The sequence below is a fragment of the Phascolarctos cinereus genome, unplaced genomic scaffold (assembly GCF_003287225.1).
Source record: "Phascolarctos cinereus isolate Bilbo 61053 unplaced genomic scaffold, phaCin_HiC Scaffold_5;HRSCAF=322, whole genome shotgun sequence".
Taxonomy (NCBI): Eukaryota; Metazoa; Chordata; class Mammalia; order Diprotodontia; family Phascolarctidae; genus Phascolarctos; species Phascolarctos cinereus.
The window spans coordinates 254,646,092-254,669,302 of record NW_027555958.1 but is presented as its reverse complement, the minus strand read 5'-3'; the positions used below and the strand labels follow the sequence as shown (position 1 = coordinate 254,669,302).

The window sequence follows — 23,211 nt, the reverse complement described above, 5'->3', positions numbered from 1 at the left end:
GAAAAAAGTAAGAGAATAGTACAGTTATCCTTTCCACATAGAAGGGTTTAAGGTTATAGTGCTCCTTCGATCTGGAAAATCCATGTTAAACTTTTTAGCCTTCCCTTTGTTCCAAAGAAGTGTGAATTTTTTCTTTTCTTTTCTTTTATGGGGTGTTTACAGTGTGTGAAGTTTGGGTATATTTATGGTATTAAAAGATAAAATATGTTGATATATGATACTATACATATATTTTATGCATTTGAGTTTCTAAACTTTTCTGTGCTGGCCTTCACATGTCATCTATGGCTTCCACAAAAAATTCCCATTTCTTATGCCGACCCACGATATATTGAAATCATGATGGGGAAAGCCGAGATGTGGAAGGGATAACTGTAATGTCTTTCCCTCGCCACCTCCACAGGACATTTACTCAAGAGATACACGTTGGGCTACAATTTCCCCCGGGTTAGAATTAACTAATGTTAGGTTAGAGTAAGGTTGCAGAGAGCCTTCAATGTCAGGCAAAGGAATTTGGATGTTATGCTGTATTCAGTAGGGTGCCATCAAAAATGGTAGCATGAGAGAATCTAGCCTAGTGACTGTATTAGTCTAGTCCACACACCACTTATGTGGAGAGTCATTACTTCAAAAAGGCCTATTCCATGCCGTTATAATTAAATCTAATCCCAGGGAAGTGACAGCCCAAGGCAAATCTTTGCTTCTGCTTGTTAGACTGGCATACTTGCTGTCCCCAAACACCTTGTGTGCATCCTGTTTCTTCAATTTAGCTCATGTAATTTCCCCTGTGCATAGTAGTTCTCCCTTCAGTTTCATCCATCTAAAACCTTATTCAACTTTTAAAATCCAGCTCAAGCCCCACCTCCCCTAGGAAGCCACTCCTAACACTTCCAACCACAATGTTCTTTCCATCTTCTGAATTCCAGTTGCATTTATTTTTCCTACTCATGCAATTAAAACTTTGAAACTCTTATATTGTTTCAGGTGTGTGTTTTATCTTTTCAAAGAGACCGTAAGATCATCAAGGACAAGGGACTATATCTCATACTTCTTGATCCACTAAGCACCTATTATTAAATATTTATTGTTTGTAGGAATGGTGAGTGAAGCTTTATCCCAATACGTTTTGGGAACCACTCCAATGTAGCTACCCTAATGCTAAACTTTGATGAAATTTTCCTACAGCCATTACAAAGAGACAGATTTTTCTACATTGTGGACAGACTGATGTTGAGTAAGAGTTGAGTTATGACTGAAAGTCTTTCCACATTCATTGCATTTATATGAGCTACTTCTAATGTGGATTCTCTGATGTTTACTAAGGTCTGACCTCTGTCGGAAGGCTTTCCCACACTCATCACATTGATAGGGCTTCTCCCCAGTATGTGTTCTCTGGTGTTGAATAAGACTAGTGATGCCACGGAAAGCATTCCCACACTCATCACATTTGTAAGGTCTTTCTCCAGTGTGGATTCTTTGATGTTCAGTAAGGACTGATCTTTGAGTGAAAGCTTTCCCACACTGATCACATTTATAGGGTCTCTCTCCAGTGTGAATTCGCTGATGCTCTATAAGGCTTGTCCTTTGAATGAACGCTTTCCCACACACGTCACATTTATAGGGTTTCTCCCCAGTGTGGGTTCTTTGATGTTGAATAAGGCCACTTTGACTAAAGGCTTTCCCGCATTCACTACATTGATAGCATTTTTCTTTGTGGTGGATTTCTTGATGTGAAACAAGGGATGAATTGTAAACAAAGGCTTTTCCACACTCACTGCACTCATAGGGTTTCTCCCCTGTATGAACTCCCTGATGTTGAACAAGGATTGAACGGCGACTAAAACTTTTATTACACTGACTGCACTGATGGGGCTTGTCTCTAGTGTGGATTTTGAGGTGATGAAAAAGACCTGCTTTCTGACTGAAGGCTTTCCCACATTCATTACAGTGATAATGTTTCTCTCCAGTATGAAGTCTCTGATGTTGATTAAGGGCTGACCACCGACCAAAAGCTTTCCCACACTCATTACATTTATAGGGTTTCTCCCCAGTATGGATTATTTTATGTCGAATAAGTACGGTTCTCCCACGAAAAGCTTTTCCACATTCTTCACATTTGTAGGGTCTGTCTCCAGTATGGATTCTTTGATGTTCAATAAGCCGAGAGTTCTGACTAAAGGTTTTCCCACACTCATCACACTCATAAGGTTTCTCCCCAGAACACATTCTCTTATTTTCAATAACACTTGGGCTCTTAGTGAAGTGTATTCCATTTTCATCACACTTAGACTACTGCTTATCCCCTGGAGGATATCCGCAAGCATCTTCTAACTTTCCCTCCTGCTGTTCATAGGTTTCTTCACACTCAGGACCTGTGGGAATTCCTTTAGTAAGTGTGCCAGATATTTCTCTGCTTGTTTCCATTTCTTCAAGGTTTTCCAGCTTTGAAGTCAACTTTCCATGGTCACTTCTGGTCTCGTCATCTGAAACTATAAAAGGAAGTGGTTAATGATACTTTTCCCCTGTGCTGGGAAGCAATAAATTGCAAGAGAGGAATAATATGGGACAGGATATGGACAGGAAGTAGACTTATGATTTCACTGAAATACTGAATAAGTGAACTTCTGCCAAAGCAGGTCTTAATGCAATAAACATGAACCAGAATCTATGGCTTGTCTGCAATAATTACTTCAAAATATGAGACAGGCAAGTCAATCAGAAAGTACTAGAAAAGTGATTTATTCAATAATGTTGCAGGTGATTTAAAAGCAAGGAATGCCAAATGACTCTTTCCATGCTATAACATGGAAACTATCCAGGCAGGAAGATGAGAAGTGAAGGGGAGGGGAAGAAGGAGGTTCAACTGAGATGATTTAATGTGTGATCCCCATCCTATAATGCAAGGAGACATGGCAGTAAAATTCATTCTATTTACACTTTCTGCATATAAAATACACATATACCAAGGGAAATTTTCACATTCTCCCACCTTTAATACTTAGTATTAGCTCTCCAGAGAAAGCTGTAAAGACTGTGAATAAGGAAAACGTGGCTGGTAATGGTAAACAATTACCAATCATATATGAAATAAGGGAGGAAACAAAATAATACTGAGGAAACATCTTGAGTGAAGCAATGGAATCATATATTTAAGGCTAGAAGGATTTCAGGATCAAGCCTGCTCCTCTTTGTTTCACAGAGAAAGAAACTGATTCTCAGGTCTCAGTGATTTGCCCAAGTTCACAAAAGCACTAAGTAGCAGCACTAGGATTTGAATTCCACATCGAGCGCTCTTTCCATCCTATGACCCATCAAACCAAAAAGTAGTTAAATATGTTAAGAAAAACGTTTGAAGCCTTGACAAAGTCAAAGAGATGTCATAACAATGTCATGATCTGGTAGTCATGACCTGTTTGGATAGAAGGTAGGAGCACTGAGTTTAATGATCAGGAAAGGGCTTAACTATGTGATAAAATGTGGCAGAACCTGGGGACATTTTGAATGTAAAGGGGGAAGTATGAAAGAACACTGGATTTGAAACTAGAGAACCTGGATTCAAATCAGAGCTCTGCCACGTGTGACCTTGGGGGAGTCACTTGATTTCCCAGGGCTGGTTTCCTTACCTTTAAAATTAGCAAGATGAGGGGCAGCTAGGTGGCACAGTGGATAGAGCATCAGCCCTGGATTCAGGAGGACCTGAGTTCAAATGTGACCTCAGATACATAACACTTACTAGCTGGGTGATCCTGGGCAAGTCACTTAACCCCATTGCCTAGCCAAATAAATAAATGAATAAATAGATAAATAAATAAATGAATAAATAAATATATATGTATGTATGTATATATATACATATATATTTAAATAAAAATGAGCAAGATGGACTAGATGATGTCCAAGGTGTCCTCCAAGTCTTACGTACTACAACAGGTTGCAATGGATGAAGGGAATGAAGAGTACACAGCAAGGCTGAGACCTGAGGAAACAGGAAAGTGACTTTTTTTAGCATAATGAGAAAGGGAACACTATCTATTTAGTAACTCTCCTCACCGTTCTCCACAGATAAATTAGTCCTCCATTCAATAAGCATTTATTAAGTTGTCACCATGTGTTAGGTATACTATGACAGGCACTGGGGATTCAAAGACAGTCCCTTTCCTTTAAAAGCTTAGGTTGTACTTGGGGAAAGTGGGGAGAAAGAAGTATACAGGTGAATAAATACAAAGTAAATAAATACAAATTTCCTCACCTCTCTCATGTAGGGATTGGGGGTCTGGTGATTCACACTTGAACAGGGCTGCCACCGGCCAGAGAGAGACACTCAAAGGTTGTGTTTTTTCTACAGATGCCACCTCCCTCAAAGACATTTCCTGTCCTTGTGTACATGCTGAGTCCTAGGGACAGTTAAGTTTAGTTGGGTTTGTGAGACAATCATTCTGGGAACAGAAAGCAACAATTTCACATTATCCAAAACAGGGAAAAGAAGCAACAATGCTCTGTTCTTTCTCATCTTTTTCTTTTCATACCATTTTCTCCAACCTGGAATGTTTCCTCCCTGTCACCTCTACCAAAATCCTACTCATTTTTAAGGCCAAGTTCAAATGTCACCTCTCCACAAAGTTTTCCCTGACAATGACCATATCTCTCTTTTCTGTCTGTTTATAGCATTTTACTTGTAATACAACATTCCTCATATTCTGAATTGTATTATGAGTTGTATTACAATTTGCATACATATCTTATTTCCCTTACTAGAGTATAAGCTCCTTAACATTAGAGATCATGCTTTACATCTTTGTACTTTGTACTCCCTACGGTGCCTTGCACTGACTCTTAAAGAGAACAGGAGAGGTAGCTAGGTGGCACAGTGGATAGAGCACCAGCCCTGGAGTGAGGAAGACCTGAGTTCCAGCCTCAGACACTTAACACTTACTAGCTGTGTGACCTTGTACAAGTCACTTAACCCTATTGCCTAGCCAAAAAAAACCCACAAAAACTCAAAAAGAAAACCAGGCAATACATACTTGTTGAAGAACATCCAGAGGAAGAAAGCCAGAATGGCCAAGGGCCTCAAATTCATGACTTATGTGCATCAATTGAAGGAACTGGGGATTTAGACCAGGAGAAGACTTAGGAGCTGTACAATTACTGATTCCAAGTAATCAAAGCACTAGCAGATGGGAAAGGGATTGAACTTGTTCTGCTTGACCCCAGAGGGCAAAATTGAGAGCAATGAGAAGAAGTGGTAAAAAGTCAGATTTGCTCTCTAACAATTAGTACCATCCTCCAGTAGAATGGGTGGCCTTAGGAGGTGGGGGGGTGGGGTTCTCCTCATTTAAGGTCTTCAAGCAAAGTTGGATGATGATCTTTGGGGGATGTTGAATCAAGGTGTCTTGTTTAGAACAGGTTAAACCTGTTTGCCTCTGAGTTTGCCCTTTCAAATCTGAAATCCTGTCATTCAGAATATTAAATGTCTCCTTCAATCTCAAAAGTCAAAGAGTAAAAGATTCAGGAACTATAGTCTCATCCAGGTCAAATGAAGCCTGAAACTGAATTCTCCTTTTGTCACTGATCTTAGTGCTTTTCAAAATGTTTCATTTTATGGCACCTCAGTGAAATTATATTTCTCCTTCACAAAATTTGCTAGGGGCACATTGAGGATGGAGAAGAGGAAATAGTCATCCTTTGAAAAATATGTGTTCGACATAACTAATGTGAAAATATGTTTAATAGGAATGAGTATATATAAGCTATATGAGATTGCACGTGGTTTTGGAGAAGGAGGTGGGGAGGGAAGGGGAGAAAAATTTAAAACTCAAAAGTTTATGGAAGCGATTATTGATAAACCAAAATAAATTTAAAAAAAGAAAATATGTGTTTGAATATATTTCAAACAGAAGAGGGAAAAAAGGAATTAAGAACAAAGAGGAGAAAAGAAATAAAGAGGGATGGAGCAACAGAGAAGATATGAGAGGGGAAAAATGTAACAGAAAAGGGAAAAGGGGAGAGAAGAAAGGATAGGAAGAAGCTGAGAAAAGAGAAGAGAAAAAAAGGAGAGAATGCAGAGAAATGAGGAAAACATATGGGGAAAGAAGGAAGAGAATTGAAGGAGAGAATTTGTCTAGCACACTCTACACAACAGATGTTCCAAACTTTCTTTACTTCAATTCCCAAATCCACATCCACCCTGTCATTCCTAGTAGATGGTTGTACCTCTTATTTTGAAGATATCACTGGTTCTGGAGTCAGAAGATCTGGGTTCACATCCCACCCCTTGACATTTACCAGTATGTGACCTTGGTCAAGTCATTTAACCTGGGTCCTCAGTTTCCACATCTGTAAAATGAGGGGAGCAGGATTAAATGATCCCTGAGATCCCTTCCAGCTACAGGTCTACGACCCAATTTAAAATCTAACTGAGATTAAAGGCATGAGCCACAAGGTCTCACATCTTCTCCTTCTCTCTACTTCAAAAGTATTTTTTCTCTCTATAACCCATCTTTCCTCTTAGCTCTGAGGAGGACATAGCCTTCTCCTTTTGATGCTCTCGATTTCATTCTCTTTTGCCTCTTTTGGGACCTTGACCCCTTAATTATATATTCTCTTTCTCTCCCTCCCTCCCTTTCTATTTCATGACTTTAAATATGTACCTTATCTTAGAGGAAAAAATAAGATTTGACCCTTCTACCCCTCATATCTTTTCCCTTCATTTCACTACTCAACTTCTGCTGATTGATTCCACCATCCATTCACTTCTTGAGCAGAATTTCATCCCAGGCATGTGTTAATATAATAACAGCTGACTTTTATATAATGTTTTAAGGTTTGCAAAGCGTTTTATAAGTAATTATCTTGCTTAATCCTCAAAACAACCCTCTAAAGTAGGTGCCATTATTACCCCCATTTTACAGATAAGTAAATTGAGGATAAGAGGTTAAGTGATATGCCGAGATAGTAAGGCTATAACTAGTAAATATCTGAAGCAGAATTTGGACTCAGGTCTTCCTGACTCCAAGTTCAGCATTCCATTTAATGTACCACCTGGCTTCTTATTATTAAAGAAGTGAGGTATACTAATTAACTGCATGAAAATTGGCTAGAAGATTTGCTGTGGATTCCACTGGGTATACCCTGGCTATTTTACTGATGTTCCCAATACACCTAAACCATCATCTTTCCCTAATGACTTCTCTATTTTTATCAAGGAATCATTAAGTGTTGAGGGCTGGCCTTAAGAGTCTGATATGGATTTAAGATCCAGGACAGAGTTTGACCTTTGCCCAGGCTTTAACCCAAAGGGCTCAATAATTAAGAAGCAGGGCTCTCCAAATCTCTCCCTGCTAGGAGGCTCCTGAGACATTCCTTCCCACTCTTTGAACCTTAGATTTACATATTCACTCCTCTATACAGGCGCCAGGAAAAAGCCTTGGAATTTACAACCCTATCTAGGAACTCTGATAAGGAGGAAATGTATGTTATCACATCCTTAGCAGATGTTTCAGGGAGTGTCTCACGGAGAGGACTCTTTGAAGTTAGGATGGGTTTTCTCTATATATCCTGTACCCTTAGATGAATAAACTGAGTCAGTTCCTACTGCTCCACCTGGCCCACGTCTTGCAGTTATTTTGTGCCTTTCCATTCGGTGTACTATCTGGTTGCGGGCAACAATTAAGATTTTAAATCATTGGGACAGTTAGGTGGCACAGTGGATAGAGCACCAGCCCTGGAGTCATGAGAACCTGAAATCCAGCCTTAGACATTTACTAGCTGTGTGACCCTGGGCAAGTCACTTAACCCTGACTGCCTAAAAAAAAATTTGAAGTCATCTATAATTTATTATAGATGATAACGATATTAAAATATATTATATGTAATATATAATTATATGTAAATTGTATGTATATATAATATAATTTATCAAGTCCTATTGTTCTTTACTCAGAATGTCCTTTGGATGAATCTCTGTCTCTCTTCTCTCCCCTTATTGCCACTTGCCCATTTTAGGTGTTCATCAATTTATAAATGTATTTCTTCAATAACCTTATACCTGATAGTCCTACCAACAGTCTCTACAATTAATTTTTCAACATACCGCCAAATTAATTTCCTAAATTTTTTAATGTCATTCATTCCATTGCTTAAAAAAAAATCAATGGCTCCCCACTCCTTATAGCCTTGATTCCAAACCTCAGATTACAACCCAAACTAGGGTCACTGAAGATGTATAAAAGGGTCATGAAAACTTGAAGCAGCCTCTGGGCAAGCTCAGGAAAGAACTAGGATTATGTCCAGAGCCTTTTCTAGGCCACATAGGGAAGTGGAACTCTGGAGACCAATCAACATTCTCTCTACCCCTTCTCATCACCTATCTCTAGATACTAGTGAGCTCAACTCAAGTTGGAGCAAGAGCAGGCAATCAGATTATAACCCGCTTAAAGACAGGGCCAACATCTTAGTCATTTTTGTATCTCAGTGCCTTGAGCAGCATCCTAGATGTAATAAGCACTAAATGTTTGTTGAAGTGAAATGAATGAGAAACCTGAAGATCTTTACAAGTTCTCACTGAATACCATGCTTATTGCAGGTAATCAAAATGCTGTCAGAGACCATTAGTGCCCATACAATGGCTAGGGAAAGAAAGTGAAAGAAAGTGAAAGAAAGCTCCAAAGTATGGAAGCTGGTGGTGAAAGTTTGGGACCAGAGATACTGGCATCTTGAGATGCATTCCCTTCCTTCCTTCCCATCTTTAACTTCTTAACCATTCCCTTACTAAGGACAGATAAAATTAGTTGGGTTCTTTTAGGCAAGTCTCATCTCCCTCCAACATGGATTCATATTTCCCCTATATCAAGCATGAATATAGCCAAAGTCTGCCACTGAGTAGAGGGTGATTTGAGAGGCAGGGGGAGGCCTTTTTTGTCCCAAATTAATCACCTGCATCTTGAATACAACATTTTCTAAAAATAGGTAAAATTCTTCTCTTTTAGGGATGAGAGACAGTGTGGCATAGTAGATAAAGAGCTGGCTTCAAAGACAGCTATTGGGTCACTAAATAAAGTTCAAATTCAAGGCCTTCTACAATCTGGCCTGAGATGATGATATCTACCCATATGTCCTACCATTACACTTACAATCCAAACAAATCATTATATTTGCTGCTCTCAGTATTCTACCCTGTGGTAGAATAATCTCTCTAGCTACATCTAACTTCAAGACCTTAAGAAAGTTCCTCCTCCTCTGGTATAGCCCTGACTACTCCAGACACATTGAACATTTGTTCTTCTGAATGTCTTTAGCACAAATTGTCTATACTAATTGGCATTGATCATATGTTGCCTTGGCTTGTTAATTTTCATAAGTTATGTTTCATCTTTTGAATTAGATTGTAAATTCCTCAATTCATTTCCATAAATATTAAGAAAGTCATTGTTCTGGGCACTAGAGATATAAAGGAAAAAAGATAATATTACTGCCCTCTAGGAGCTTACAGTCACAGCTTAATACTTACATCTTCCATGGTGCTAAATGAAGAGCAGGCATTAAATAATGAATGAATTTTAATTAATTAATAATTTAATGAAGTGCAAGAGGAGTTGAAAATCAAAAAGATGTGTCATTATCCATCAAAAACCTGGGAGAAGCAATAGAACAAGAAAAGAGCTACAGTGAAGCAGAGATAGCACTAGATGAGGACCTGGAAGGCCTGGCTTCTACACCCAGCTCAGCAACTCAAGAGCTATACTTGTAAAAGAGGTCGATTTCTAAGATGCCTTCCAGCTCTAGGACTTTATGGCCTATGGTCTTGGTAATATAAGAAATAACATTTCTGGATCACTGCCACTAATCATATGAGATAGGGACAGAGTATAGGAATGGTCTTAGGAGAAGTACTGTAAGTAAGAAACTTCTCCCACCCTACCCTCTTCTCACCACTGCTTCCCCATCTCATTTCTCCAATGGTAACTCCTGTTCTGAATACCATCAATTAAGAGTTGCAGGGGCAGTACAAAAATAGGACCTTGACCTTTCATGACAGTTATATTTCTTCACTGAAGCAATATGAACCCCATCCCTGCCTGTTTCACATCTTTTCTCCATGACAACTGTATTTACTTCTAAACAGAAAAGTCGAGGCAGTAAATAGTGCTATTCAGTTTAGAAAGAAAACCATGGAGGCAGGAACTGCCAAGGGGGCAGTTCAGGTCAGCAATTTGCCACAATACATTTAGTATATATTTTGGATGCACCAAAGTATATAAAGTAATACCTTTTGGTGGGTGATCCTTAAAGGACTGCAGATACACACCCCTGCTGGCCCACAAAAAAAAAAACAACCCAAACCCTCCCACACATCTCACTTCCCACCTGCTGTTCTGGTTCATCAAGCTCTCTCTCCAAATCCTCCAGCACAGTTACTGCCTCCTCTCCACTCTGTGGATGATGTTTCCGCACCCAGGTCTGAAGTTCCTCAGGCAGGATGGTTAGAAATTGCTCCAATACCAGAAGCTCCAAGATCTGTTCCTTCGTGTGTATCTCTGGTCTGAGCCATTGGTGGCAGAGCTCCCGGAGTCTGCTCAGAGCCTCTCGAGGCCCAGAGGTCTCTTGGTAGCAAAACTGCCGGAAGCACTGCCGGAAACACTCCCTGGGATTGAGATGCTTCTTTGGCAGGGTGGAATCTTGCCTGAAATTGTAACCCTCATGCTCAATTTTCACTTTCAAAATTCTCTCGTGGTCTTCTGCAGTCTCAGTGTCCCAGGGAGTTGCCATTCTACGCCTGAAGAGCGCTGAAGTTCCACTCTAGGCAGTTACAATGTTTCTGCTGATTCATTCATTTATGAGTAGTGATACAAATACTGAAGAAATTTAAACATTAACTAATGAACATCAATTCGCTGAAGATAAGGAAACTCTTAAAAAATAAGAAATAATCATGAATGAAAGAATATTTTAAAAGGAAAAGCATTCTTTTTAAAGAATTTAAAGAATAAAAAGAGAAAATTAAAGAAGGGATGGAAGTGAAATTACATTACAGGGGGGAATTCCCTTAATTGGAGATTTAACGTCTCCGGGCCCGTTTCCTCATAGGGTATTTGTATTGGATTATCCCTCCTACAATCCCTTTCAGCTTTATAAATCTCAATCTTTGACCAGAGCGGTAAATCCCAGTCTGTTCAAGCCCCCTGGGAGACAAAGGTTACTAGCCCAGCCCGGGGCTTTGGCGCTTTCCGTGACCAGGCTTCTCTTGGGCTCCGAAGTGATCAGAGGAGCACCTCTGACCCGGGGCCCCCAGATTCCCAGGCGCAGAGCAGGGTTTGGCTCGGCCGCCAAAGGAGACCGGCCGGCAGGCGGGCACGGGCGAAGCTCTGCCCTACTACCCAGCGGAGAAGAAGCTGGTGCGCCCGCCCTCCTGGGCGCTTCGGGGACGTGCAACCCCGCTCACTTTCAGGGGCGCGGTGGGGAAGCGACACTAGACCAGTTAAGACGCCCCCACACCCACGCCAGGTTACCCACAAAGACCGGAAGTGTGTCAGCGAGTCTCCCCGGGTTTGGGGAAAACAGAAGAGTACAAACCACGCCACCCCAGCCCACTCCCGTGCACTTCCGGGTTCTCTCTAGGAATTGGAGGTGATCCTAGGATTCTTTAAAATAAATAAACGGCATTTTAAATGATAAATGTGTGACAAAAGCTAACAAATTCAATACTCAAACAGAAGCAAGCAACAACAACAATAAAATCATAAATGTCTACCATTTAATTTATCCCAAACAAGTTATCTAACAAAGTAATAACAAACTCACTACCACTACCACCTTTTCGGAAAGGAATGAGGAGGAAGAAAACAATCAATGCTATTCCACCAAGCAAGATACTATCGCAGCTACAATTTGGGGAGTATAACAGTAGAGGCACCCAGAAGTTCAAAAGAGACAAAAATCCAAGAAAAGAGCCAGTAACAAAGTCATTTGCCATTTTTAAAAAGGGGGGCAGGGGAGGTTGGTAGCTTTTTTTGTTTGTTTTAGCTCCTCAATCTTTTTGACCAATGTGTATTCTCTGTTCACTAACTGTCTTCATTATCTGATTGTTAAATTGGGCCTTATTTCTTTGATTGGAGCAAAATATAGAAAGAACGTTAAATCTGATAGTAGTATAAGATGTTGGACAGCATTATGAGTAAGATATTTAATATGAAAATATGTGCCAACTATTACTCTGGTCTCGTTCTCAGAGTGAAACTGGTTACATCTCTTCTTCAGGATTCTTTTGAGGGGTTGAGGGGTGTTTTTCTCTAATATTATTGGCTCAAGACCCCCCCACTCTTAGCTGCCATAGATATTATGAATTGATATCAATAACTTTTTGAAAAGGGATATTTGTTTCAAATACCCTCCTCTACATAAACTTTTGGAGCATACTCTCCCCTATACCAACTTGGACCTAGGGGAGAGTGAGCTCAAACTTAATGCATTTTTCTCCATAGCATTATTCCCATTAAGTTTACATCCAAAGGCTACATCACTGATGGATAATGTCTCAGTTACTACTAGGCTATGTCTAGAAGGTCAACTGTTTGCTCTTCAAGCCTCAAAGCTGAAGAAACTGCAGTATAGATTCCCATCTTGGACCTCCTGGTAGCTTGTTTTCCTGACTTCTCAAAACTTAAAAGGATGTGGTCTCTAACCTCCTTCACCTAAACTAAAGAGTAAACACTGTACTCCTGGGCCATATATGTCAAACCCAGATGAGGAGGATCCAAGGCCTTTTTCTTATAGAATTATACCTCTACTCCCTCCAGAAGACCACCAGACAGATAGAAAAACCAAAGAGAAACAGGTTTTGGTCAAATGGTGTCTTTTGAACTCACTTCAGTTCTAACTATCCAGACAATGAAGAGAGCTATTCTTCACCACCTGGTGAGTGGACTAGAATCAGTTACAAAATGTTTCCACATGCTCAAAGGTCCACATGAGCATTATTTCAGCAGCTTGGAATGTTTGTTCTTGCTTGAAAGGTCTATAGACTCATTAGCTATTCCCCTGTTACATATGTTTGTGGCCTTCAAGAGGGCCACATACCTAGTAACAGGCAAACAGCAATAGTTTAATCATAAAGTTCTTAAAATGAAAATGTAATGAAAATAGTTAATAACCTTTGTTATGAAATCTTGATTAGAAAATACTTCGTAGTTTCTTTTTTGCTTAGTTTAGTCCTTAAAGTTTGATGTTTTTCTTAATGTTTCATCTTTTTTGTTGTTAGAGCATTTGTAATTTAATAAATATTACAGTTTGCTAAAAAAAATTAACCTACATAGCATAAGTAATAAGCAAGATCCTAATAAAAAGAGCCAGATTTGACTTCATAGGTAGCACCAAGACTTAGTAGGATGAGACCCTTACCTGGAATGTAATTGGAAGCATATAAGTTATTCAAAAGAATAGGATAAGTAAAAGGGAGGCTTTAGGAACAGTTCAGTTAAATTTTTAAAACTTTTGTTAATTACTAAGAGTTTGCTAGGCACTACAAAAAATATAAAGTTTGGATATGACATAGACTGTTTGAATGAAGTTTATGGTCAGATAGTTCAGGGATCCATCACTTCATGGATGTGGACATTGCACCAAAGAGCATAGAAATCCCACTTTCACATCTTAGTAAATGTGTTAATGATTTTGATGTGGCCAACCCCTCCCCCAAAACATACTCCAACACACAATTTATGACCTACTGTTGGTGAAGAGTCTCAATGTAGAATGGTTCTCAGATGACAGGCGATTGCATAGTCCACTGCTACAGGGTACCCTAAGCCTTCCCTACTACAGTCAGGATCTTATTATTCAAACTTTTGAAAACCCCCAAAATCATCTTCATACTGTGACAAAGCATCTGAGTAAGAATTTAGTAAAGGGGCCTAAAAAGTTTACAATAATATTCTCTTTTCATTCTAGCTTGCCCTTGAAAAAAGTGAAACACTTATATGAACTAATGAAGAAAGCAGAACCAAGTAGTAATCAATGTAAATGGCACCCCTGGCCACAATAGATCTTAGATGAGCCCCCACAGTGTAGAATCCCATAAGGCATAGCCACCCCTGGATTGGCTCATTCACCCAAACCTGCCTTCACCCTGACAGTTAATAATATTATAATAATAACTAGCATTTCTATGGAACCTACTATGTGCTAGGCACATTACAAATATTATTTCATTTGGTCCTCACAACAATGTAAGAAAGTAGATGGCATTATTATCCCCATTTTACAACTGAGGCAAACAGAGGTTGAGTGACTTCAAGAAGGCCACATAGCTAGTAACTGTCTGAGGCTAGATTTGAACTCAGGTCTTCCTGACTCTAGGCACAACACTAATCTACTGCGCCACTTGGTTCCTAGAGAAGGAACACTGTCAATCAATCAATAAACAGTCATTAAGAACCTACTACAGTATGTAGCAGAGACTGTGCTAAGCACTGGGAATACAAAAAGAGACAACAGACAGTTCTTGCCTTAAAGGAACTTACAATCTAACAGGAAAAACAACTTGCAATCAAATATATACAAGGCAAGCTATATACAAGGAGGATAAATAGAATATAATTAACAGAGGAAAGGCACTGGAATGAAGAGAGGTTGGGGAAGACTTCTTATAGAAGGTGAGATTTTAGTTGAGACTTAAAGGAAGCCAGGGAGGTCAACAGTTGGAGCAGAAGAGGGAGAATATTCCAGGCATAAGGGACAGCCAGAAAGAATGCCTAGAGCTGAAAGATGGAGTATCTTGTTCATCAAACAGCCAGAAGGGCAGTGTCACTGGGTGGAAGAGTAAGCTGCAAGAAAACTGGAAAGGTAGGAGGAGGTTAAAGTTATGAAGGGCTTTAAATGCCAAACAGATGGTTTTGTAGGAAGGGAATGACTGGAGTTTACTGAGTAGGAGGGTGACATGGTCAGACCTGTACTTTAGGAAAATCACTTTGGTAGTTGAATGGAGAATGGATTGGAATAAGGAGACTTGAGGCAAGCAGGCATAAATAATCAAAACTATATTTTACTAAAAAGTATCATAGACAATTAATTAATATCAATACTGAACATATATGCACCAAATGGTATAGTATCTAAATTCTTAAAGGAAAAGTTAAATGAGTTACAGGAAGAAATTAGACAATTAAAATATAACAGTGAGAGACCTCAATTTACCCATCCCAGACCTAGACTAATCAAATCAAAAGAACAAACAAGAATAAAGTTAAGGACCGAAATAAAATTTTAGAAAATTAGATATATTAGATTTCTAGAGAATACTGAATGGTAATAGAAAAGAATATATCTATTCTCAGATGTATATGACACATTCACAAAAATTGACCATGAATCAGGGTATGAAAATCTCATAAGCAAATGCAGAAAAGCATAAATATTGAATGCATCTTTTTCTAACCACAATGTAAAATAAATAAATAAATAACATTCAATAAAAGCAAAGATGAAGCAAAGATTAAAAATTAATTGAAAACTAAAAATCCTAAATAATATCAAAGAACAAATTACAGAATAATCAATAATTTCATTAAAGATAATGAAAAAATGAGACAGGATACCAAGATTTATGGAATGTAGTCAAAGCAGTATTTAAGGGAAAATTTATGCTTCTAAATTATTTAACCAAAAAAAGAAATGAAGAGCAGTTCAATGGATTGGATATGAAATAAAGAAACCTAGAAAACCAACAAATTAAAACCCCTAATTAAACACCAAAAAACAAATTCTGAAAAATCAAAAAAGAGATTGACAAACTTGAAATTTAAACAAAATTGAATCAATAAATAAAACTAGGAGCTTTAAAAAACAATAAAATATATAAACTATTACAAATTTGATGAAAATTAAAAGAAAGAAGAAAACCAAATTATCTGTATAAAAAATGAAAAAGGTAAATTCACAACTAATGAAAAAGAAATGAAAGCACTTATAAAGAACTATTTTGCCCAACTATATGCCAATAAAATGAACAATCTAAATGAAATGGAGGAATATTTACAAAAATATAAATTGCTCATGTTAATAGAATATTTAAATGACCCTATTTTTGAAAAAGAAATTGAACAAGCCATAAATTAATTATCAAAGAAAAAAATCCCAGGACTAGATGGATCTACAAGTGAGTTCTATAAAACATTTAAAGAAAAATTAATTTTGGGCAGCTAGGTGGCACAGTGGATAGAACTCTCTTCTTGGAGTCAGGAGGACCTGAGTTCAAATCTGGCCTCAGACACTTGACACTTACTAGCTGTGTGACTCTGGGCAAGTCACTTAACCCTCATTGCCTAAGGGGGAAAAAAAAGATAGAGGATGAAGGATGAACAACAACAATAACAACCCCCCCACCCAATTAAAAGAAAAAAAAGAAGAAAAATTAATTCCAACGTTTGGGAAAAAATGGTAAAAAAGAAAAAAGAGTTATACCAAATTCCTTATATGACACAAATATAGTCTTCATACTTAAACCACTGAGACTCAAAGCAGAGAGAGAAAACTATAGACCAATTGAATATTGATGCAGAAATATTAAATAAACTATTAGCAAAGAGACTACAAGAATTTGCACCAGAAATGCAGGACTGGTTCAATATTAGGAAAATTTTGAGCACAATTGACCACATAAATAATAAAACCAACTGAAATCATTTGAGTATTTCAGTAGAAACAGAAAAAAAACATTTGACAAAACACAATGCCCATTCCTGTAAAAAACAACAACAACAACAACAACAACACACTACAAAAGATATGAATAAATGAAACTTTCCTTAAAATGCTAAGTAGCATCTATCTAAAATCAAGAACAGGCACAACTAGGTGGTGCGGTAGATAGAGTACCGGCCCTGAAGTCAGGAGGACCTGAGTTCAATTCCAGACTCAGACACATAATACTCACTAGCTGTGTGACTCTGGACAAGTCACTTAACCCCATTGCCTCACTCAAAAATAAAATAAAATCAAGAACGAGCATTATTTTTTATAAGGATAAGCTAGAAGCTTTTCCATTAAGATGAAGGGTGAAGCAAAGATGTTCATTATCACCACTCTTATTCAATATTGTCCTAGAAATGGGGAGTGGAGCCAAGATGGTGGAGTAAAAGCAATGACTTGCTTGAGCTCTCTCCGAAGCCCTCCAAATACTTGTAAAAAATGGCTCTAAAAAATTCTAGAGCAGCAGAACCCACAAAAAGACAGAGTGAAACAAATTTCCAGACCAAGGCAACCTTGATAGTTGATTAGAAAGGTCTATTGTGCCAGGCTGGGAGAGGAACACAGTTCAGTGTGGGTGCACAGGCAAAGACCAGGCCTCAGGGGACTGAATCACGGGCAGCAATGGCAGTTTCCAGACTTCTCAACCCACAAACACCAAAGACAACTTAGGAGGACAGTAGGAAAAGTCTGTGACCATGGTGAGAGAGAATCTCGGTCCCAGCCCCAGTGCTGGCCTGAGACAGTGGTTGCTTCCAGAGTTCAGCCCACAGATTGAGGAAGAATCGAGTGGCTGATCAGAGTCAGATTGTAGGGCTCTCTTTGCTGGTGCTGAGGCAGGATTCTCTTGCTTTCTCTGTGCTTGGATCTGGGTCTCAGTTCTGGGTGGTGGTCCTGGGGTGAGGAAGAGTGCTGGCATGGTGGAGCTTGTGGTGGTGGTGGAGAAAGAATCTTCCTCACAGTTCCAAGGCAGAAAAGAGTGCTTGTGGTCACTCATAGGCTAGGAAAGAAGTAAACGCCTCACCTTTGAAGAACAGAAAATTTATAAGTCACTAGAAGTATCTCTGAAAACAGCTGCACAAAACCCCTGAAGCTTGGGACAGCACATTCTCCACACTGGAAGCAGACCCCTACCTTAACAAAGAGTTTATAACTCAAGTAATTGGCTGGGATCATGAGCAAATTGCACACGAAAAAAGTCAGACCATAGAATCTCTCTTTGGTGACAAGATCAAAACATACCACCAGAAGACAACCTACATCCAAAGCCTCCAAGAAAAATATGAATCAGCTCCAGGCCATGGAAGAGCTCAAAAAGGATTTGGAGAAACAAGTAAGAGAAGTAGAGGAAAAACTGGGAAGAGAAATGAGAGCGATGCAAGAAAATTATGAAAAACTAGTCAACAGCTTGTTAAAAGAGACCCCAAAAAATACTGAAGAAAATAATACCTTAAAAAATAGCCTAACACAAATGGCAAAAGAGGTCCAAAAAGTCAATGAGGAGAAGAATGCCTTCTAAAGCAGAATTGGCCAAATGGAAAAGGAAGTCCAAAAGCCCACTGAAGAAAATACTTCCTTCAAAATTAGAATGGAGGGGGCGGAGCCAAGATGGCAGAGTGAAAGCAATGACTTGCTTAAGCTCTCCTCCAAACCCCTCCAAATACCTATAAAAAATGGCTCTAAACAAATTCTAAAGCAGCAGAACCCACAAAAAGACAGAATGAAACAAATTTCCAGCCCAAGACAATCTGGATGGTTGATCAGAAAGATATATTGTGCTGGGCTGGGAGAGGAGCACAGTGCAGTGTAGGTGTCCAGGCCACAGCGAACCTGGAGCAGGCCCCAGAGGACTGAATCACAGGCAGCTGTGGCAGTTTCCAGAACTCTCAACCCACGAACGCCAAAGACAACTTAGAAAGTCAGTGGGAAAAGTCTGTTTCTACAGTGAGAGAGAAGCTAGGTCTCAGCCCCAGTTCCCTAGCAAGTGTGGCCCCAGGGCAGTGGCTGCTTCCTGTGCTTCTGGCCCATACACTGAGGGGAATCGAGTGGCTGATCAGAGGGGGATTGCAGGGATCTCTTTGCCAGTGCTGAGGCAGGAATATTTTGCTTTGCCCATGCTTGGATCTGTGTCACAGTTCTGGGTGGTGGTGCTGGGATGAGGAGGAGAGCTAGTGTGGTGGAGCTTGTAGTGATGGTGAAGAGAAAATCTTCCTCACAGTTCCAAGAGAGAAAAGAGTGCTTGTAATCACTCATAGACCAGAGCACAGGCCAGGAAAGGAGTAAATAGCTAGCCCCTTATCATACCACCTTAGAAGAACTGAAAATTTACAGGTCCCTAGAAGTATCTCTGAAAACAGCTGTTCAAAACCCCAAAACTTGGGACAGTACATTTTCCACATTGGAAGCAGACCTCTCCCTTAATAAAGAGTTTAAACTCAAGTAATTGGCTGGGATCATGAGCAAACCTCGCAAGAAGTCAGACATAGAGTCTTTTTTTGGTAACAAAGAAGATCAAAACATGCAACCAGAAGAAGACAACAAAGTCAAAGTTCCTACATCTAAAGCCTCCAAGGAAAATATGAATCAGTCCCAGGCCTTAGAGGAACGGCTCAAAAAGGATTTAGAGAAGCAAGCAAGAGAAGTAGAGGAAAAACTGGGAAGAGAAATGAAAGTGATGCAAGAAAATCATGAAAAACAAGTCAACAGCTTGCTAAAGAAGACCCAAAAAAATACTGAAGAAAATAACACCTTAAAAAATAGCCTAACCCAAATGGCAAAAGAGGTCCAAAAAGCCAATGAGGAGAAGAATGCCCTAAAAAGAAAAATTGGCCAAATGGAAAAGGAAGTCCAAAAGCTTACTGAAGAAAATACTTCCTTAAAAATTAGAATAGAGCAATTGGAAGCTAGTGACTTTATGAGAAATCAAGACACTGTAAAACAAATCCAAAAGAATGAAAAATTAGAAAACAATGTGAAATATCTCATTGGAAAAAAACTGACCTGGAAAATAGATCCAGGAGAGAGAATTTAAAAATATTGGACTATCTGAAAGCCATGATCAAAAAAAGAGCCTAGACATCATCTTTCAAGAAATTATCAAGGAAAACTGCCCTGATATTTTAGAACCAGAGGGCAAAATAGAAATTGAAAGAATCACCAATCACCTCCTGAAAGAGATCCCCAAAGGAAAACTCCTAGGAATATTGTAGCCAAATTCCAGGGTTCCCAGGTCAAGGAGAAAATATTGCAAGCCAGAAAGAAACAATTCAAGTATTGTGGAAACACAATCAAGATAACACAAGATTTAGCAGCTTCTACATTAAGGGACCAGAGGGCATGGAATATAATATTCCAGAGGGCAAAGCAGATAGGATTACAACCAAGAATCACCTACCCAGTAAAACTGAGTATAATCCTTCAGGGGAAAAAATGGTCATTCAGTGAAATAGAGGACTTTCAAGCATTCTTGATGAAAAGACCAGAGCTGAATAGAAAATTTGACTTTCAAATAAAATAAGAGACTTATTAAGGTTGAACTGTTTACATTCCTGCATGGAAAGATGATATTTATAACTCATGAGACCTTTCTCAGTATTAGGGTAGTTGCAGGGAAAAAATTATATCTACAGATATAGATAGATAGATAGATAGATAGATAGATAGATAGATAGATAGATAGCATAGGGTTAGTTGAAGATGAAGGGGTCATATCTAGAGAATAAAATTAAGGGGTGAGAGACGATTATACTGGGAGAAGGAGAAAGGAAGAGGTAGAATGCTGTGAATTATCTCACAAAAAATAGAAAAGAAAAGGCTCTTATAGTGGAGGAGAAACAGAGGGAGGTGAGAGGGAATGAGTGAATCTTATTCTCATAGGATTTGGCTTAAGGAGGGAATAACATACACACTCAATTGGGTATGGAAATCTGTCTTACCCTATAGGAAAATAGGGGGAGAAGGGGACAAGAGAGCAGGGGAATAATAGAAAGGATGGCAGATTGGGAAAGGGGGTAATCAGAAGCAAACACTCCTGAGGAGGGACAGGGTCAAAAGAAAGAATGGGGGGGGGATGGGATAGGATTAAGGGAAATAGAGTTAGTTTTTCACAACATGACTACTATGGAAGTGTCATGCATAACTGCACATGTATAACATATATTCAGTTGTTTGCCTTTTCAATGAGGGTAGGTGTGGAGGGAAGAAGGGAGGAAATTTGGAACCCAAAGTTTTAAAAACACATGTTTAAAAAAAATGTTTTCACACGCAACTGAGAAATAAGAAATACAGGAAATGGGGTACAGAAATCTATCCTGCCCTACAGGAAAATAGAAGGGGAATGGGATAAGGGAGGGGGAGAAGGGAGGGCAGACTAGGGGAAGGGATATTCAGAATGCATGCCATCTTGGGGAGGGGGGAGGGGCAAGATGGGGTGAAAAACTGGACCTCAAAATCTTGTGGAAGTAAATGTTGAAAACTAAAAATAAATAAATTCAAAAAAAATTAGAACGGAGCAAATGGCAGCTAGTGACTTTATGAGAAATCAAGACACAGTAAAACAAAACCAAAAGAGTGAAATAGTAGAAGACAATGTGAAACATCTCATTGGAAAAACAACTGACCTGGAAAATAGATCCAGAAAAGATAATTTACAAATTATTGGACTATCTGAAAACCAAGATCAAAAAAAAAGCCTAGACATCATCTTTCAAGAAATTATCAAGGAAAACTGCCCCGATATTTTAGAACCAGAAGGTAAAATAGAAATGGAAAGAATCTACAAATCACCTCCTGAAAGAGATCCCCAAAGGAAAACTCCTACGAATATTGTAGCCAAATTCCAGGGTTCCCAGGTCAAAGAGAAAATATTGCAAGCAGCCAGAAAGAAACAATTCAAGTACTGTGGAAATACAATCAGGATAATACAAGATTTAGCAGCTTCTACATTAAGGGACCAGAGGGCATGGAATATAATATTCCAGAGGGCAAAGCAGATAGGATTATAACCAAGAATCACCTACCCAGCAAAACTGAGTATAATCCTTCAGGGGAAAAAATGGTTATTCAGTGAAATAGAGGATTTTCAAGCATTCTCGATGAAAAGACCAGGGCTGAATAGAAAATTTGACTTTCAAATACAAGACTCAAGAGAAGCATGAAGAGGTAAACAGGAAAGAGAAATCATAAGGGACTTATTAAGGTTGAACTGTTTACATTTCTACATGGAAATATAATATTTGTAACTCATGAGACCTTTGTCAGTATTAGGGTAGTTGGAGGGAAAAAATTATATGTATGTATGGATAGATGGATGGCACAGGGTGAGTTGAAGATGAAGGTGTCATATCTGGAGAATAAAATTAAGCAGTGAGAGAGAATTATACTGGGAGCAGGAGAAAAGGAGAGGTAGAATGGGGTAAATTATCTCACATAAAACAGATAAGAAAAGGCTTTTACAGTGGATGGGAAGTGGGAGAAGGTGAGAGGATTCTCATAGGATTTGGCTTAAGGAGTGAATAACATACACACTCCATTGGGTATGGAAATCTATCTTACCCTATAGGAAAATAGGGGGGAAGGAGACAAGAGAGGGGAGGGATGATAGAGGGGAGGGCAGATTGGGGGAAGGGGTAGTCAGAAGCAAATACTTCTGAGGAGGGACAGGGTCAAAAGAGAGAATAGAATAAATGAGGGGTGGGATAGGATGAAGGGAAATATAGTTAGTTTTCCACAACATAACTAATATGGAAGTGTTTTACGTGAGTATACATGTATAACCTGCATCGAGTTACTTGCCTTCTCAATGATGGTGGGTGGGGAAGGAGGAAGGGAGAGAATTTGGAAACCAAAGCTTTAAAAACAAATGCTAAAAATTGTTTTCACATGCAACTGGGAAATAAGAAATACAGGCGATGGAGTCTAGAAATCTATCCTGCCCTACAGGAAAAGAGAAGGGGATAAGGGGGTGGGGGAGGGGTTGGGAGGAGAGGGATAGAAGGGAGGGCAGATTAGGGGAAGGGGTATTCAGAATGCAAGCTGTCTTGGGGTAGGGGGAGGGACAAGATGGAGAGAAAATTTGGAACTCAAAATCTTATGGAAGTAAATGTTAAAAACTAAAAATAAATAAATATGAATAACAACCTGTAAAAAAAAAAGCACTGAATAGATAATCACACATCTAGTATATATATATAAGTATATATGTACAAATATATTTATATGGTTATCTGTGTTTTTAACATGACTCGAAGTTTACCATGCTGCTAAAGTGTACTTCAAGACAGTCACAAGTGAAACTGCTGAAAGATATTTGGAACCAAATTACTATTAACTACCAACAGCTACCAAAAGCCAGGAACTTCCATGTTAAATTTATGTATTCCACTATAATGGCCATTTACTTCTTTTTTTTTTTTAATGTTTTTTTGGGGCTGGGCAATGGGGTTGGGTCACTTGCCCAGGATCACACAGTTA

At 39.0% G+C, this 23,211-nt stretch overlaps 1 protein-coding gene across 1 annotated transcript; it reads right to left on the bottom strand.

The window, feature by feature from the left end:
- Positions 1-213: 213 nt before the first annotated feature.
- Positions 214-11,520, bottom strand: LOC110194459 (uncharacterized). Its single transcript, XM_078155679.1, is given in 4 exon segments — positions 214-2,489; positions 3,923-3,976; positions 4,250-4,394; positions 10,366-11,520. Coding segments are annotated over 4 exon segments (1,902 nt in total). The 5' UTR covers positions 10,768-11,520; the 3' UTR covers positions 214-1,188.
- Positions 11,521-23,211: the final 11,691 nt, after the last annotated feature.